This window comes from Oncorhynchus mykiss, chromosome 18 (assembly GCF_013265735.2).
Source record: "Oncorhynchus mykiss isolate Arlee chromosome 18, USDA_OmykA_1.1, whole genome shotgun sequence".
NCBI classification, from domain to species: domain Eukaryota; kingdom Metazoa; phylum Chordata; class Actinopteri; order Salmoniformes; family Salmonidae; genus Oncorhynchus; species Oncorhynchus mykiss.
In genome coordinates, this window is record NC_048582.1 from 12,458,603 (window position 1) to 12,476,102 (window position 17,500).

Sequence of the window (17,500 nt, forward strand, 5' to 3'; positions counted from 1 at the left end):
CTCCAGTGGCTTGGTGTATGTCAGTACCCCTCCAGTAGCTTGGTGTATGTCAGTACCCCTCCAGTGGCTTGGTGTATGTCAGTACCCCTCCAGTGGCTTGGTGTGTATCAGTACCCCTCCAGTAGCTTGGTGTATGTCAGTACCCCTCCAGTGGCTTGGTGTATGTCAGTACCCCTCCAGTGGCTTGGTGTGCATCAATACCCCTCCAGTGGCTTGGTGTATGTCAGTACCCCTCCAGTAGCTTGGTGTATGTCAGTACCCCTCCAGTGGCTTGGTGTATGTCAGTACCCCTCCAGTGGCTTGGTGTGTATCAGTACCCCTCCAGTAGCTTGGTGTATGTCAGTACCCCTCCAGTGGTTTGGTGTGTATCAGTACCCCTCCAGTGCCTTGGTGTATGGTAGTAGTCCACAAATACTTCTTCACCTTTTCTGCTTTCTTTCATCCCTACTGATCTGTAAATAATGGATTTATTAAAGTAAAATGGTGGATGTCTACTGGGCATTCACTTTAGTGTGTTTAGTTCTCTCAGATCAACAGCACCACTATTTGCCCATATGGTCCTTCTATAGTGGTGTAAACTCACCCTCCAGTGGCAGATCTGAGAGTCTAAAATCTCACATTGTTATCATTTCAAATAGCCTAAATCTCTCTAATGCCATACATGCCACTGGGTTAGGTCACGAAGTACATATGAGAGGACATTCTGGGCTTTTCAATGATATCATGTGTGGGGGGTGTCACCTTGATAATCAAAATAGCCACCAATTAGCACATGTTATGGTGTAATTGTGTAATGATCATTTTTGACAGTTTGATATTCAAATTGTTTCTTATAGGTCAATTTTTAGTTTGGTGAGTTTTCAGAGCAGTGTAATAAATACATGAAATAAGAGCTAAATAAAAGCTGGTTAATTACTTGTAATCTGTTATGTTTACTGTAATGTTAACTTTTTATATATTTCCTGTCAACCGAGTTTTAACGGCCACTACAGTCCAGATACAGTCAAAAAAACAATATATGTGTTCACATTTTTTCCTTTGTAACATGTTTTTTTGCACCTCAAACCGTTATCTGACGTTTAAATATATATATATATAAAAATTACAAAACTTGTTTTTTACTGGGACTCAGATGGCAACGAAGAGGTTGTTTGAGGGGAGGGGTACAAATGGGTCATGGCTAGCAAACCCTAACTATATTTTCTAACCGTAATCTAATTCTAACCTGCACGTTAATTTTCCTAACCTGTTACGTAAATTCTCCTAGACTGCTGCGTAAATTCTCCTAGACTGCTGCGTAAATTCTCCTAGACTGCAACGAAAAGTCACATCTGACAAAAGCTGTATCCCGTTTAGTCAAAACCGGTCAAAGGGGCGGTCCTGTCAAATCACAAAGTTCCCATCATGCCATAAATTGAAACAACTATACACATGCTTCTAGTCTCCCATTCCCAGACAGAGAACGTTACCCAAAACCATGGCCTGATCAGAACTGGGTAAACTTTCTTCTTTTTAAATAAAAAAAATATATATTTTAGCTAGCTTTAGCTAATGTAGTTTAGAGACTGAGTAGTCTATGTTGAAGCATAAGTTTGAGCGTAGTGTTTATGCTGCGTGGTCAATATCCAATTCAATTGTTTCTTGCGTCGTGCTAGGTAGGCTAGCTACAACTAGCATGCCACGAAAAACATGCTTCCATTTTAGTTAGCAACGGGTGGCTACAAAGGAGCAATAACCTATCGATGATGTCTCAGTGGAGTCAACATATTTACCGATATTTGAAAAGCAAGCTTCGTTTCACAGTGGTGCCATTCAATCAATCTCTATAACTTTGTCACCGTTGTGTCTCTTAATTCTACACACACAGCACTGTTGAGTGTGTCCGACAAGTCTGGACTTCTGGACTTTGCCAAAAGGCTGGTGAACGTGGGACTGTCACTCGTCGCATCAGGTGGCACCGCCAAAACCCTGCGCGATGCAGGACTGGCTGTTCGGTAGGTGTAACCGTTTGCATACATTTCCAATGCCTCGTCTATCCTTGTTGATAGTGTTCAGCCACCAACGTTCTCTTGCGCTAATGCTCACACGATTCAATGTTATGCTGATAACAATGTATTCCTTTAAGTCACCTTACTGTTTAGAACTTCAAAGAGTAGGTCTGTCTAGTATTCTGCAGTCATTGACCACCTTTCAGATGAGGCATTCCCAGCCTCTAAATGCCATTGAGAATCTGTGCCACTGAATCACCTAACATCCATCTCCCTTTTGTTCCAGGGATGTGTCTGAGCTGACTGGCCATCCAGAGATGCTTGGTGGGAGGGTGAAGACCCTGCATCCTGCTGTACACGGGGGCATCCTGGCCCGGCACACCCCTTCGGACAAGGCTGACATGGAGAAACTGGGCTACAGTCTGGTTAGGTAAGAGACAGGGAAGTGGGTTTAATTGATCTAAGCTCAGATCTGTTTTCCTCAATAGTTAAGAGTAGGACTTGTCCATCTCAGTCAACTTTTCTATACTTTTTTTCCAGAGCCACTACTGTTTTAATGTGATTTTTGGGGGTCTTTGAAAAACAGCCTTTTTGTGAACGAGCAGACCTAAAACACCATGCATGTGATCGGGCACAAGACGGTATTAGATTTGGCCCTAATGCAGGGCAGTAAGGTTGTAAAGTGGGGAAACTTCGAAGTATGCGTTGCTAATCTAATAACCGGCTGATTCAAATGCTGCTGCATCTGCACACATCTGATCATGTTACACACTTTACATTTTTTTTTTTTTGCCTTGAGATTCTGATTGTCAAATTGGCAGCTTAAACAGCCATTCATGGAATGTGATTGGCTTTGAGGAGAAAGTGTGCAATGCATACAGCCTCTGAAATAAACCATGAATTCTCTTTGGCGCCTATGGGCACGTACAGTGCCTTGCGAAAGTATTCAGCCCCCTTGAACTTTGACCGTTTGCCACATTTCAGGCTTCAAACAAAAAGATATAAAACTGTATTTTTTTTGTGAAGAATCAACAAGTGGGACACAATGGTGAAGTGGAACGACATTTATTGGATATTTCAAACTTTAACAAATCAAAAACTGAAATTGGGCGTGCAAAATTATTCAGCCCCCTTAAGTTAATACTTTGTAGCGCCACCTTTTGCTGCGATTACAGCTGTAAGTCGCTTGGGGTATGTCTCTATCAGTTTTGCACATCGAGAGACTGCAATTTTTTCCCATTCCTCCTTGCAAAACAGCTCGAGCTCAGTGAGGTTGGATGGAGAGCATTCATGAACAGTAGTTTTCAGTTCTTTCCACAGATTCGATTGGATTCAGGTCTGGACTTTGACTTGGCCATTCTAACACCTGGATATGTTTATTTTTGAACCATTCCATTGTAGATTTTGCTTTATGTTTTGGATCATTGTCTTGTTGGAAGACAAATCTCCGTCCCAGTCTCAGGTCTTTTGCAGACTCCATCAGGTTTTCTTCCAGAATGGTCCTGTATTTGGCTCCATCCATCTTCCCATCAATTTTAACCATTGTCCCTGCTGAAGAAAAGCAGGCCCAAACCATGATGCTGCCACCACCATGTTTGACAGTGGGGATGGTGTGTACAGGGTGATGAGCTGTGTTGCTTTTACGCCAAACATAACGTTTTGCATTGTTGCCAAAAAGTTCAATTTTGGTTTCATCTGACCAGAGCACCTTCTTCCACATGTTTGGTGTGTCTCCCAGGTGGCTTGTGGCAAACTTTAAACAACACTTTTTATGGATATCTTTAAGAAATGGCTTTCTTCTTGCCACTCTTCCATAAAGGCCAGATTTGTGCAATATACGACTGATTGTTGTCCTATGGACAGAGTCTCCCACCTCAGCTGTAGATCTCTGCAGTTCATCCAGAGTGATCATGGGCCTCTTGGCTGCATCTCTGATCAGTCTTCTCCTTGTATGAGCTGAAAGTTTAGAGGGACGGCCAGGTCTTGGTAGATTTGCAGTGGTCTGATACTCCTTCCATTTCAATATTATCGCTTGCACAGTGCTCCTTGGGATGTTTAAAGCTTGGGAAATCTTTTTGTATCCAAATCCGGCTTTAAACTTCTTCACAACAGTATCTCGGACCTGCCTGGTTTGTTCCTTGTTCTTCATGATGCTTTCTGCGCTTTTAACGGACCTCTGAGACTATCACAGTGCAGGTGCATTTATACGGAGACTTGATTACACACAGGTGGATTGTATTTATCATCATTAGTAATTTAGGTCAACATTGGATCATTCAGAGATCCTCACTGAACTTCTGGAGAGTGTTTGCTGCACTGAAAGTAAAGGGGCTGAATAATTTTGCACGCCCAATTTTTCAGTTTTTGATTTGTTAAAAAAGTTTGAAATATCCAATAAATGTAGTTCCACTTCATGATTGTGTCCCACTTGTTGTTGATTCTTCACAAAAAAATACAGTTTTATATCTTTATGTTTGAAGCCTGAAATGTGGCAAAAGGTCGCAAAGTTCTAAGGGGCCGAATACTTTCGCAAGGCACTGTATGTTTAACAATTTGGGTTCAAGGCTGCAAAATGTAACCTGCTTAATTGACACATGTTCCCATTTACAAAAGTCAAAACTTCACCCTTTTTTTTCTTTGTAAGATATTGTTTCTCGTTGAGTCATCTGGGGCACACGATGTGAGGGATTGAACAGCCACGCTACTCATTAGTTCAAATTGCCTAGATGGTTAGAAAAACATAGTGAAATGCATTGCATTTCTTGACTTGTATTGTTTCCTTTGCCGGTCTTTGACCAGGGTGGTGGTGTGTAACCTTTACCCGTTTGTGAAGACTATCTCCAACACTAATGTGACCGTGGAAGATGCAGTGGAACAGATTGATATTGGTGAGTGAAATGTTAGTTGCAATTTTTTTTTTTGTCCGACCTGACCAAATTCACATAGAATTGTGTTAGATCTGTCATTCTCATTGAAAGCAAGTATTAGAAGCGGTAGATCTGTTCTATGTGTACTATTTCTATGCTTTCTGTGAAGTTTAGTTTTTGCTGCTTTTAATTTCAGTTGTACACCAGCTGGAAATACAATATTTGGGGTTCTGAAAAATAATTCACAGCGGTTTAGATGGTACAATGATTCTCTACCATATACTTGCTTGTTCTGGCACACAAACTGAATTTAGGCGAACTAATAGAATTTTAGTAACCAGGAAATGGCTGTGCAATTGATTCATATTGCACCTTTTAAGGCCAGCTCTACATTTTACTTTCTGAAGTCTGTTCTACAACCTGAAATGCCCTAGGTTGCCATGGTGATTACCCTGTTTGACCCTGGCTGTGTCCTCAGGTGGGGTAACCCTGCTCCGTGCAGCGGCCAAGAACCATGCCCGCGTAACCATTGTGTGCGATCCTGCCGACTACCAGCTGGTCGCCGTGGAGATGGAGGGTTCCGATGGTAAAGACACGACCCTGGACACCCGCAAGACTCTGGCCCTGAAGGTAACTAGGGCAACTTGAAAGCACGGGTTGAAAGTGGATTTTTTTACATGGTCCTTTGTCTCGTGTGTATCAATCTACTTTCTGGACAAGTTGAGAATGGTGAGATCTAGTTGAGAATGGTGAGATCTAGTTGAGAATGGTGAGATCTAGTTGAGAATGGTGAGATCTAGTTGAGAATGGTGAGATCTAGTTTAACTTCCATGTGCTCTCCTTCTACCTTCCTGTTGAGACAAGTCTGTCAACCTCAACTGTGAACAGAGAGGATGTTGAGTGATAGAGAAATTATGCTATCAGGAACCAAACTGTACGTAGACACAACTGAAGTCTTAAGAGATTCTTCAGTAGTAGCAAATTGGACATCTCAGGACAACTGGGGAAGGCCTCATACTGTGTATTTGACAGATTATTGACCCTCTGTTAAAAGGATCAATTTGTACAATTGCAGACCAGATACCATGGAGTCTATGTAGTCAAAAAGCACAATTGCAATCAGATCATTGGGTTTTTGTTTAATTGATTGTTTGTTGGTTAATGCGAGGTAAAGTTCAGAGTCCACTACCTCCCATGTTGCCCTCTCTTGTCCTTGGGGCCATGTTGTTCAGGTCAGCCCACAGTATTCTATTGATCTAGTATCCCTGGACATTGTAAATATGCTACTGGAACTGCCCCTTTATATAGTTTGCTTACTTGATTGTTTTTGTTCTACCTTGTTGTTTTAATATTACATTGTTATTGATTACTGCGTTGTTGGTTAGCTTGCAGAAAATCATTTCACTGTACTTGTGCATTTGACATTGAGTTTTGAGACTACATGGAGTAGAATGGATACATTTAGCACATGGTGTCCCTTGTGAAGGCATTACAAATCTTACAGTGATAGTTTGTATTAAAGCTGCCTAAATATAAAACTATAGAAGCCCATGTTGGCTTTGATCATGGAATAGGTTACAACGCTGTCTGGTTCAGGTGTTTACCCTGGGCTATGTTCATTAGGGCACACCTTAGAAAAACATTTTGCAGTGGTAAACAGATGTGCATTTCCTATTGGACATCAAGGTTTTCCCTTCCTGTTTCAGTCGTTTTTCTTCCATATGTTGTCTAATGAACATGATCATGGTGTCAATGCTATCTAGTTGTCCTCATTCTCTCTCCCAGGCCTTTACTCACACGGCTCAGTATGATGAGGCCATCGCGGACTACTTCCGGGGCCAGTACAGCCGTGGAGTATCCCAGCTGCCCCTGCGCTACGGCATGAACCCCCACCAAGCCCCCGCCCAGCTCTACACCCTGCGCCCCACCCTCCCCCTCACAGGTAGGCTTCACCCCCCCCCCCCCCCCCCCATTGTGTAGCCAGCAGTAACATTGTCAACCCTCATTTTAATTGGTGTCATATGTTCAACTGAAACCGTCCAGGTGAACTTTGGGGTCCTTGTCCTGTTTGGGTAGACTAACTGTATTGATCCTCCCTTCTCTCCATTCCATTTCTGCCTCTGTCAGTGGTAAATGGTTCTCCTGGGTTCATTAACCTTTGTGATGCTCTGAACGCCTGGCAGCTGGTCCGAGAGCTGAAGAGTGCCCTGGGCATGCCCTCTGCCACCTCCTTCAAACATGTCAGCCCTGCAGGTTAGACACGCAGAGCTTCCAATGCATATGCCAACAAGATTGCAAGGAATCCCAGTAACATTGACCTAGGCTGTCTTCTCCCTCTCTAGGGGCTGCGGTGGGTGTTCCTCTGAGTGATGAGGAGGCCAAGGTGTGTATGGTGAATGACATGCTGAAGAACCTGACCCCACTGGCTACAGCCTACGCCCGGGCTAGAGGGTCAGACAGGATGTCCTCCTTCGGCGACTTCATCGCTCTGTCTGACGTGTGTGACGTCCCCACTGCCAAGATCATATCCAGAGAGGTAGGGCTTCCCAGGTGTCGTGTGTCTGCCCTGTGTGTTTCGTGCATTTCCAACCCCTGTCTATCATTCTCAGGTCTCTGATGGCATCATCGCCCCTGGTTACGAAGAGGAGGCCCTCAGGATTCTGTCCAAGAAGAAGAATGGAAACTACTGTGTTCTCCAGGTATGGTTGGACATGGAAAAGCAGTTGGTGATCATCCTATGTTGCAGCCTTTCCTAGGAAAAAAAAGTTTGAAGTTCATTTGCATCTTCTCACCGGTTGGGGGTGCTGAATGTCTAAATCTGTCAGATGGACCCAGCCTATGAGCCAGATGAGCCAGAGGTCAGAGTTCTCTTTGGTCTCCACCTCAAACAGAAGAGGAATGGAGCTGTCATTGACAAGGATCTCTTCAGCAACGTCGTCTCCAAGGGCACGGTGAGTCTTTGTGGTTTGTGCGTGTCTTGATAGTGTGTGTGAGATTCTCACTGATGACCTGTTCTGACCTTTTGTCCTCTTGTCGGTCTCCTGTTTAAGCTGTCGGTGGAGGCGCTGCGTGACCTGATCGTGGCCAGCATCACAGTGAAGTACACCCAGTCCAACTCTGTCTGCTACGCCAAGGATGGACAGGTAACCAACCTGGAGAGGGAGGAGACATGGGAGGTTCCTGTTGAAATAGTGTTTGGGCACTGAGTTTCCCAATTGTTGTCGCCTATATCCTTGTTTACCTTTTTCAGAAGGAATTTTGAAACATTCAACACTATGTACTGTGGCTTTTCTGGGTCACGATCCGTCTCCTCTCCCTGTGTACCAGGTGATTGGGATCGGTGCGGGTCAGCAGTCTCGTATCCACTGCACGCGGCTGGCAGGGGACAAGGCTGATAACTGGTGGCTGAGGCACCACCCGCGGGTGTTGGGCATGAGGTTCAGGAGTGGAGTGAAGCGGGCGGAGATGGCCAATGCCATCGATCAGTACGTCAGCGGCACCATCGGAGAGGTGAGGGGGTCAGAGGTCAATTAGGGACATGCACTCTACGCATCTGAAATGGTTGTCGGATGTATAGTTCTGCTGTATGTTTTGTGTAGGTTCCTACTGTAGGTGTCTGTCTGTTTAAAAAATCTAATTCCAGATGAGTCTGTCCTGCTCTCTAACTCCTCTGTGTTCAGGGTCCAGACCTGGCAGTATGGAAGGCCATGTATGAGGAGGTCCCAGAGCCTCTGGATGAGACTGAGAAGAAGAACTGGCTGAGCTCTCTACAGGCTGTAGCCCTCAGCTCTGACGCCTTCTTCCCCTTCAGAGACAACGTGGACCGTGCCAAACTGGTAAACACTGCTGAATTATTACTTTTCACTAGTCTAAGATGGCAGACTTTCTGCTTTTGGTTCTTTAGTTGGTCTCTTGCCTTCTAGTGTCTTCCAAGGTCTTTTCTGTTTGACGCCCACATGGACTGATTATTCTGAGGTGTCTGTCTCTGTAGAGTGGTGTGGAGTACATTGCTGCCCCGGCTGGGTCCACAGCTGACGAGGTGGTGATCAATGCCTGTAATGAGCAGGGCATCACCCTGGTGCACACCAACCTGAGACTCTTCCACCACTGAATACCTGGAGTGGCTGTCATACAACGCTGCCTGACACATTTCACACGCCACACACCATTATGGCCCTGAGTAACATGTAGCCATGTGTGTCTACATGTTGGAGGTCCACTAACTGCTCTAGAATAGTGATCAACAAAGGTACTAACATAGTATTATTATTTACACTGAGACATTCCTGTCCTACGGTTATCATGCACAAACCGCATGAGTCATGCTGAGGATCAGTCAGATTCCGTTACATTCCGAGCTTGCTTTCATAGTTGTATCTAAGTTACAATGTTACTGTCTGGAAGGTCACGGTTTACCATGAAATAAACTGTTTCTTGAGAAATCCTGTGGAGTGTGTGTGTGTGTGTATGCAAACACTATTTTACATTATAGCAATATTAAGCTGAAAGTCGGACTGACTACTACACTAATGGAATTGTTTTATGGTCATACCATGGACCATTTAGCTATTTGAATTTTAGGACGCTTCTAGGTATCAAAAATATTTAAAGTTTTGAAATTGCCCCTTACTGTTACAGCTCATAGAAACACATTGAGTAACACACAAATGGCTTAGACAGTCTTAGACCGTTTTCATTGTTGGCCAGAAGACCGTAAAAAGACCAGAATCTGCTCCAAGTGATTTTAATCTAAGAAATGTTTCCAAGTATTCCCACGCATAATGGAAAAAGGTAAGCTAGGTTTGAAATGGTTTAAGTGGAGAAAATCTGTTTTGGGAGATGAACACCTTTTTGTTAAACTACCTCCCTACTTTAATTAATTTGAATGGGTTCCCTTTAGGCAAGTCCTGTGACACGTGTGGGGGTCGTAGAGAACACCTTCCCCTGCAGATGGTATACAATGCCTTCAGAAAGTATTCACACCCCTGTACTTTCCCACATTTTGTTACAGCCTGAATTTAAAATGGATTAAATTGATGTGTTTTTTTTTGTCACTGGCCTACACACAATACCCTAAAATGTTGAAGTGGAATTGTTTTTCATTTATATTTTTTTACAAATTTAAAGCGGAGCGATGTCTTGAGTCAAGTATTCAACCACTTATGGAAGTTCAGGAGTAAAAATATGCACCAGTGGCATGGACTTTGAGTGCACTAATAGTGCCTAACATGATTTTTTTTGAATGACTACCTCATCTCTGACCCCCACGTACAATTACCTCGAAGGTCGCACAGTGAATTTCCAACAGATTCAACCAGAAAGACCAGGGAGGTTTTCCAATGCTTTGCAAAGGGCACCTATTGGTAAATACAATTCTAAGACCTTAAATATCTCTGAGCATGGTGACGTTCTTAATTACACTTTGGATGGTGTATCAATACACCCAGTCGCTACAAAGATACAGATGTCCTTCCTAACTCAGTTGCTGGAGAGGAAGGAAACCGCTCAAGATTTCACCACAAGGTCAACTGGGACTTTTCAACAGTTTATTGGCTGTGATAAGAACTGGGGACGGATCAACTTTGTTGATGGCTTGAAAAGGAAACCTTTACAGGAGTATTTTTCTCTCCAAAACATGCATCCTGTTTGCACCAGTAATACTGCAGGAACTTTTGGTCCTGAATACAAAGTGCTATATTTGGGGCAAATCCAACACATTACTGAGTACCACTCCATATTTTCAAGCATAGTGGTGCATCATGGTCTGGTTATGTTTGTAATTGTTAAGGACTGGGGAGTTTCAGGATAACGATGGGAGCTAAAGCACAGGGAAAATCCTTAACCTGGTTGTATGCTTTCCACCAGACACTGGGAGATGAATTCACCTTTCAGCAGGACTATAACCTAAAACACAAGACCAAGTCTACACTGGAGTTGCTTACCAAGAAGACAGTGAATGTTCCCGAATGATCGAGTTACAGTTTTGACAAATCTACTTGATCTATTTCAAGATGTAAATGGTTGTCTGGCAATGATCAACAACCAACTTGACACAAGCTTGGAAAATATTTTTTTTTTTGCAAATGTCATACAATCCAGGTGTGGAAAGCACTTAGACTTAAATTGCTGCCAAATGTGATTCTAATGTGTATTGACTCAGGGGTGTGAATACTTATGTGAAGAAAAAAATGTTTTCACTTTGTCGTTCTGGGGTATTTGGTGTAGATGGGTGAGACATCTATCTAATCTGTGTTGAATTCAGGCTGTAACACAACATGTGGAATAAGTCCAGGGGTATGAATACATTCTGAAGGAATAAGTCCAGGGGTATGAATACATTCTGAAGGAATAAGTCCAGGGGTATGAATACATTCTGATGGAATAAGTCCAGGGGTATGAATACATTCTGAAGGAATAAGTCTAGGGGTATGAATACATTCTGAAGGAATAAGTCCAGTGGTATGAATACATTCTGATGGAATAAGTCCAGGGGTATGAATACATTCTGAAGGAATAAGTCCAGTGGTATGAATACATTCTGATGGAATAAGTCCAGGGGTATGAATACATTCTGAAGGCACTGCAGGGATTCAGACACAGCCCACACAAAAACAACTGATCTCTAGTTTATACTGACAGATGGGGATTTATTTTATTATGTTACGTAGATTTACACTGGTGCATCAATCTATGTATAAACAGTTATTCAAGAAACAAAGGCAATTCATGAGGTTCTTTTCAACTTTATCAAAACAAGGGAATCTCCATCAAACGTTGGCACCTTTTAGTACAAAAATAAAACCAGAACAAAGTCGACACCCCAGGTCTCACATTCACACAACAATGCTGTGATTAAAGGGATAAATAAAATGCATTGAAGAGTTTCAACATGACAACAACTCAGTGTCAATCACACAGGCAGTGCTACCCCTGTCTACACAGAGGCTACAGAAAAAGCTAAATGATTTCAAACACTTGTCGACATGGCAACTACACCAACATTCTCTCAAAACAGTGCTTTTGATTTCAGACGGATTTAGATTTTATAGAAGTAAAAAAAAAATAATAATAAATGATTAGGACAAACGGTAATACTGGACAGGTAGTCTTGGAAATGTATCATTTGTAAAAGACAAGCACATCTGAACTGTTAAGAAGCACTTCAAACACATACATTCAGGGACAGGGGAAGATTTTAATCTCTTTAAGGCACGAACACAAGGAATGTTCCTTTTGACCTCTTAACTGTCTCAAAGGGAAATGACAACAGACAACTTAACCAACATTCTGAAAGTGTGCAGGGGGTTCTCTTAAGACTAGGAAGGCATGGACCTACAGTATGTAGGTGTGTTAGATATGGTTAAGCTGATCAGTAAGGCATCGATGTGTTGGTTAGGTCTGTCTCTGACTGGACAGGGCGACCTCCTCTTCAAGGAGACTTGACAGACCATGGGTAAGGAAGAGGAGATTTATCTTTTACTCCAGGGGATTCTGGGGGATGTGTCCTTCTGCCAGTGCGTCTGCCAGTAGTTCAGGTCGAAGGCATTCGATGGGGCACTGGATGTTCTGCAGAAGGAGACAGACAGACAGACAAGAGATCAGTATGGGTCCAACCTCAGCATGGGGATTTCAAGTTCTAATCCAACACATTTTCTCAGTTGTCTTTTGAGAGCGTAGTCTATGACTCACCACTTTACGTAGTGTGTTGGTGGGGTCCCTGTATCGGACGGGCTGCAGCAGACTAGAGTCCACCTCAGCACCTGGTCTACGACAGTTCTCACAACGCCAGCCCTGAGAGGAGGACAAGCATTACATTTACACACGTTGGTCATTCAGCAGGTGCTTGTCCAAGTTGCATTCAACTAAGGTCGGTAAGACAAGCATAGCCATTAGCAGTAAAAGTGACCTGTTGTCCTCCGTAGCAGGTGCAGGTACAGATGGCTCCCAGGTATTCTTTCTGCCACTGGTTACCAATCTGGTACATCTTCCCATCGTCATAGCAGGTGGACTCATCTGTAAACACACACGCAGGAGAGGGAATCACACACACAGGCAGACATGGAGGAGGTCACACAGGCAGACATTGAGGAGGTCACACAGGCAGACATTGATGAGGTCACACAGGCAGACATTGATGAGGTCAAACAGGCAGACATTGATGAGGTCACACAGGCAGACATTGATGAGGTCACACAGGCAGACATTGATGAGGTCACACAGGCAGACATTGTAACTGTATTGTGTTGTATTCTGACATGCTGCCAGAGAAGTTCTGTGTTCTTCCTTTAATATCCAAACAAGTGCAGGTGGTGACTGATGTTAAAGTGCTACTTACGTGGTTCACACTTGAACTCTCCCTTCCCGTTGCCCAGGCAGGTGCAGCTCATCATGGGGCCCTTCTCCTCCTGACGCTCCCATTTCTCCCCGATACGGTAGTTGTTACCTCCATCATGACACCACTCTGTTGATGGACAGGGAGCGCGAGAGAGGGGGGAGATATAGAGAACAAAAAAAAGGTCAGACCTGTTGCATAACATCCGACACCGTCTCCCAGCCCCTAGATCGGATTGGTGTAACCAATATGGCAACTATTACACCCAGCCAGTCAGGTGGCAAGGGATCAATAAAGTTTCTTAAATTGCATTGATGAGGTAGTTAAATACTCACTAGAGGAGTCACATCGGAAGTGTCCACTGCCTAGTCCCAGACACCTGCACCACAGCTTGAAGCCCGTCTCAGACATGCGCTCCCACTCGGTCCCAACGTCATGGTAGGTCGCTGTGAAGGTGTCGTAGCACGAGTCCTTATCTGTGCCGGTGGAACCCTCTGTCACTACAGGCGGAAGAGAAGGGGTTCATTTCACCACAGAATCACAGGCTAAGCTGTGTAAGTAAACGCCTATCTAAAAACTTTCTGAACTATATTATCTGACCATGAAACAGCATGACTCAAAACAACATCAGGATTCACTCATACCATCTATTCTATAGGTTAAATGTCAGTACTGATCCTAGATCAGTTGTCATAGTCACTGCTGGTTCCTTACGGGTGTTGCCGGCGGTGACAATCTCCTCCAGGATCTTGTGTTTGAGTGCCCCCTTCAGGGCCTCTACGATAACGTTGTAGGAGGCTCCGCTGGTCAGGCCGATCAGAGTGGCACTGGTGGAGGTACCAGGCAGACGCATCTGAGACAGGAGGGAGAGAGAGGAGAGGGAAGGAGAGAGAGGGAGAGGAGATGGAGGGAGAGGGAGGGAGGGAGAGAGAGAGATGGAAGGAGAGAGAGAGAGAGGGAAGGAGAGGAAAGGAGGGACAGCGAGAGAGATGGAAGGAGAGAGAGAGAGAGATAAAAGGAGAGAGAGGAGATGGAAGGAGAGAGAGGGAGAGAGATGGAGGGAGAGAGAGGAGATGGAGGGAGAGAGAGGAGATGGAGGGAGAGAGATGGAGGGAGAGAGAGGAAATGGAGGGAGAGAGAGGGAAGGAGAGGAAGGGAGGGAGAGAGAGAGGGAAGGAGAGGAAAGGAGGGACAGAGAGAGATGGAAGGAGAGAGAGAGAGAGATAAAAGGAGAGAGAGAGAGATGGAAGGATAGAGAGATTGGGAGAGATGAATGAGAATGAGAGGTGTAGACCGTCATTATAAATAAGAATTTGTTCTTAACTGACTTGGCTAGTTAAATAAACATTACACTTTAAAAAAGTGTCTCTTAGATGTGTCTTTATATGTGTGTGTGTGTGTGTGTGTGTGTGTGTGTGTGTGTGTGTGTGTGTGTGTGTGTGTGTGTGTGTGTGTGTGTGTGTGTGCCGTAACCTCTCACCTGGAACATCTTCTCGTTGACGTGTGTCAGAGGGTTGCAGGACACCAGGTACTCTGAACTCTGCTTGTAAGGCTTCCAGGCGATGGTGGTCTGGGTCTGGGCCTCCTGAGGGATTCCTGTGTCCTTCTCTGGAAAACCAAAGGGAGAGCCACCAGGCACGTTCACGCTCACCACCGGCACCCTGCGCCCCTCCGCATCCGGAAGGGGCACAAACACCAGGGGTGTCTGGCCATTCCCATAGGGTGTCTGGCCGTTCCCATAGGGTGTCTGGGGGTTCTGGTTGTTGTACTCAGTGTACTCCACGTTCTGGCCCTGGCCCCCCAGGGTGTCTAGGCCGTTGTTACCTACTACTGTTGGGACACGGCTCTCCTTTTCTTCAGGCACGTCCAGGTGGTCGTAGCCTCCGGGGCGGTTGGGGAGTGGCAGTGTAAGCAGGGATTCACGTTCTGGCCGGGAGAGAGGGGTTAGGAAGCAAGCGAGTTAGGGAGGGAGTAGGGAGTTAGAGGAGCTGCAGTAGCATGACGCCGCCAGCAGGGGGTGGCAGTAAGTCCGCATACTAGAGCCACTACTGTACTGCAAAGCACTGCACTTGAAGTAGAAGTTGCCCCTAAGCACAGATCTAAGATCAGATTACCCTACCCCCGTTTTAGTTTTAACCATTAAGGGGAGTGGGAAAATATCTGACCCTGTATCAGTGGTTTGGGCAAATATCTACTCCAAAGCCTGCCACTGCCGTCAATACCTTTTGAATCGCTTGTTAATTCAAAACGTATTCAAAGTGAGTGAGCAGTATTATTGTTTTAAAAGACACAGCTGTTTGTAACAGATGCTGGCACGACTACAAACCAAATCTAACATCTCGGTCTATGAGTTGCTAGGCTGTTCTTACAATATTCTACTGCAGCTAAGCACATATGCAGGCTTCCCAAACCTTTCTTTGTAACATCACCATTCAGGTACAAAAAAAATCAGTTTTTGGGCCATGTGTGTATGTAGACGTATGTGTAAAGTGTGTATGTGCTGTACTCACGAGTCCTGGCCGTGCCCACCAATGGGGTGCTTCTCTGGACATTCTGAAGAGCGATGATCTTGATGATGTACTCGGTACCTGGTCTCAAACCTGAAAACATCCAACAACATCAAGCATCAAACTCTGCTGGAGGAAATCTGATGTCGATTTGAGTCAATTCAGGTGTTTTCCATAAACTGGACGTGTTGAGAGGCTTGAGCTTTCAGAGGGTGAAGAGGAAGGGGTGGAGTTTAAGAGGGCAGGGTAACTTGAGAGAGAGAGAGAGAAAGAGAGAGAGCAGAGTTTGACGTTTACCAGAGATGGTGGCGTAGTTCTGGCCAGCGTGGGGGCGGGGGGTAAGCTCACGGGGCTGCGCCCTGCCTGCCTCCTCGTAGGTGATGTAATATCCTGTGATGCGCGTGGCGGGGGGTTCCCAGCTGAAGGAGATGGAGTTGGGGGTCAGGGAGGTGAACTGGAGGTTGGTGGGGGAATGCACCGCTGGTTTGGCTGTGGTGGCCGTGAGGGTGAAGGGGGCGCTGCGTGCATCACCGTTGATGGTGTAGATGTGGATAGTGTAGGAGGTGCCTGGCTCCAGACCTGAAGGACATCAAACACAACACACTGTCAGTCAGTCAAGAGCCCACTCTGTACTGTACATGGGTTATGTAGTTTACTATAATGATGATAGTTTAGGTGAAAGTGAGGATGGATAATGTAGTTGAATGTAGATGGGGCGATAATAGGTAATGTAGTTCATTTATAGATGAGAGTGGTGAAGGTTGTGTGATGTAGTCTACTGTAGATGAGAGTGGTAATGGGTGGGTAATGTAGTTGACGGTAGATGAGAGTGGTGATAGCTGGGTAATGTAGTCTACTGTACAGTACCAGTGATGGTGTAGGTGCGCTGCTCTCCGGGGATTGTCTTCTTGATGGCGGGGCGGCTGCCGCCGAGGGGCTGAGCTTCGATGAGGTACCCGGTGATGGTCTCAACCTTAGCACGCCAGGTCAGCGTGATGGCTGAGTCCTTCACGTCAGAGATACGCACACGCCGAGGAGGACTGATGTCTGGGAGAGAGAGAGGAAGGGAGAGGGTGAGTTTACAGTGAGTAAACCAGTGGCCAGTAGAGTTAAAACTCTGTGAAAGCTGCTTACTGTCCAGCGTGGTGACCTCTCCCTCCAGGGGCCGGCTGGTCACAGAGTTCTTCAGGGCATAAACGTGCACTGTGTACAGAGTGGCCACCTACACAGGAAACACATGTTGACAGACACATAAATACAGTGACAATACATGACCTGAATATAGACTGTTTAACAGACACCTTTATCTAGAACACAGTTATGACATACATTCAGAATGCTGTAGTCTGTTATTTACCATGAGTCCTGGGACCACGGCGCGCGTGGTGTCTGGGGCGATGGTCATCTCCTTGGTGGGTCCATTGTTGTTCTTGGGGTTGACAACCACACGGTACCCAGACAGCCCGGAGCTGGGGGAGCGCCACGAGACAATGAAGGAGGTGTCACCAACCTCAGAGATGTCCAGGTTGGTGGGAGCAGGGATAGCTGGGGGCAGAGATGGACATTTAAGTATTTGCGTGTGTGTGTGCGTGTCTGTATGTGTGTGTGTGTCTGATATCTCCTACCTGTGGCCTGTGTGCCCACCAGTGGGGTGCTGGGGGTGCGTCCGTGCAGAGCGATGACCTTAACAGTGTACTCTGTGCCGGGGCGGAGATTCCTCAGTACCACGGTATCGTCTGTCCCTCTGGGCGCCGGGCGCAGCTCTCTCTCGCCCTCCTCAGGGCTGGAGTACAGCACGCGGTATGA

General features: G+C 45.4%; 2 protein-coding genes across 6 annotated transcripts in view; one reads left to right on the plus strand and one right to left on the minus strand.

Annotated features, from left to right (window-relative positions):
* The first annotated feature begins 1,406 nt into the window (after positions 1-1,406).
* On the plus strand, positions 1,407-9,297 carry LOC110527226 (bifunctional purine biosynthesis protein ATIC). The gene is made up of 14 exons (XM_036951337.1): positions 1,407-1,496; positions 1,868-1,994; positions 2,275-2,418; positions 4,788-4,876; positions 5,334-5,485; positions 6,641-6,797; positions 6,983-7,108; positions 7,198-7,391; positions 7,465-7,554; positions 7,681-7,806; positions 7,906-7,998; positions 8,183-8,365; positions 8,536-8,691; positions 8,847-9,297. Exons 3-14 carry the CDS (start codon positions 2,306-2,308, stop codon positions 8,964-8,966), a joined length of 1,599 nt encoding a protein of 532 aa, XP_036807232.1. The 5' UTR covers positions 1,407-1,496; positions 1,868-1,994; positions 2,275-2,305; the 3' UTR covers positions 8,967-9,297.
* Positions 9,298-11,481: 2,184 nt separating this feature from the next.
* LOC110528732 (fibronectin) overlaps positions 11,482-17,500 on the minus strand; it is a 36,643-nt gene continuing 30,624 nt past the window's right edge. For 4 of the 5 annotated variants that reach the window (XM_036951297.1, XM_036951294.1, XM_036951295.1 and 1 more), the window contains 13 exons: positions 17,320-17,500; positions 17,052-17,239; positions 16,829-16,916; positions 16,562-16,741; positions 15,992-16,273; positions 15,698-15,787; positions 14,668-15,113; positions 13,902-14,040; positions 13,523-13,687; positions 13,191-13,316; positions 12,762-12,868; positions 12,545-12,646; positions 11,482-12,421 (listed from right to left, as the gene is read on the minus strand). The exon at positions 17,320-17,500 is cut by the window's right edge and continues 89 nt beyond it. In XM_036951297.1, the coding sequence (XP_036807192.1) occupies positions 12,332-12,421; positions 12,545-12,646; positions 12,762-12,868; positions 13,191-13,316; positions 13,523-13,687; positions 13,902-14,040; positions 14,668-15,113; positions 15,698-15,787; positions 15,992-16,273; positions 16,562-16,741; positions 16,829-16,916; positions 17,052-17,239; positions 17,320-17,500 (2,184 nt within the window). In that variant the 3' untranslated portion in view covers positions 11,482-12,331. The remainder of the gene's footprint in view (positions 12,422-12,544; positions 12,647-12,761; positions 12,869-13,190; positions 13,317-13,522; positions 13,688-13,901; positions 14,041-14,667; positions 15,114-15,697; positions 15,788-15,991; positions 16,274-16,561; positions 16,742-16,828; positions 16,917-17,051; positions 17,240-17,319) is intronic. The other variant, XM_036951296.1, reaches the window with a different exon arrangement.

Excerpts from the sequence above, each read along its gene's own strand:
- LOC110527226 (XM_036951337.1), top strand. The coding sequence starts at position 2,306 with ATGCTTGGTGGGAGGGTGAAGACCCTGCATCCTGCTGTACACGGGGGC. Across the intron at positions 8,366-8,535 it reads TCAGCGGCACCATCGGAGAG|GGTCCAGACCTGGCAGTATG; the intron begins GTGAGGGGGTCA and ends CTCTGTGTTCAG. Across the intron at positions 8,692-8,846 it reads ACGTGGACCGTGCCAAACTG|AGTGGTGTGGAGTACATTGC; the intron begins GTAAACACTGCT and ends CTGTCTCTGTAG.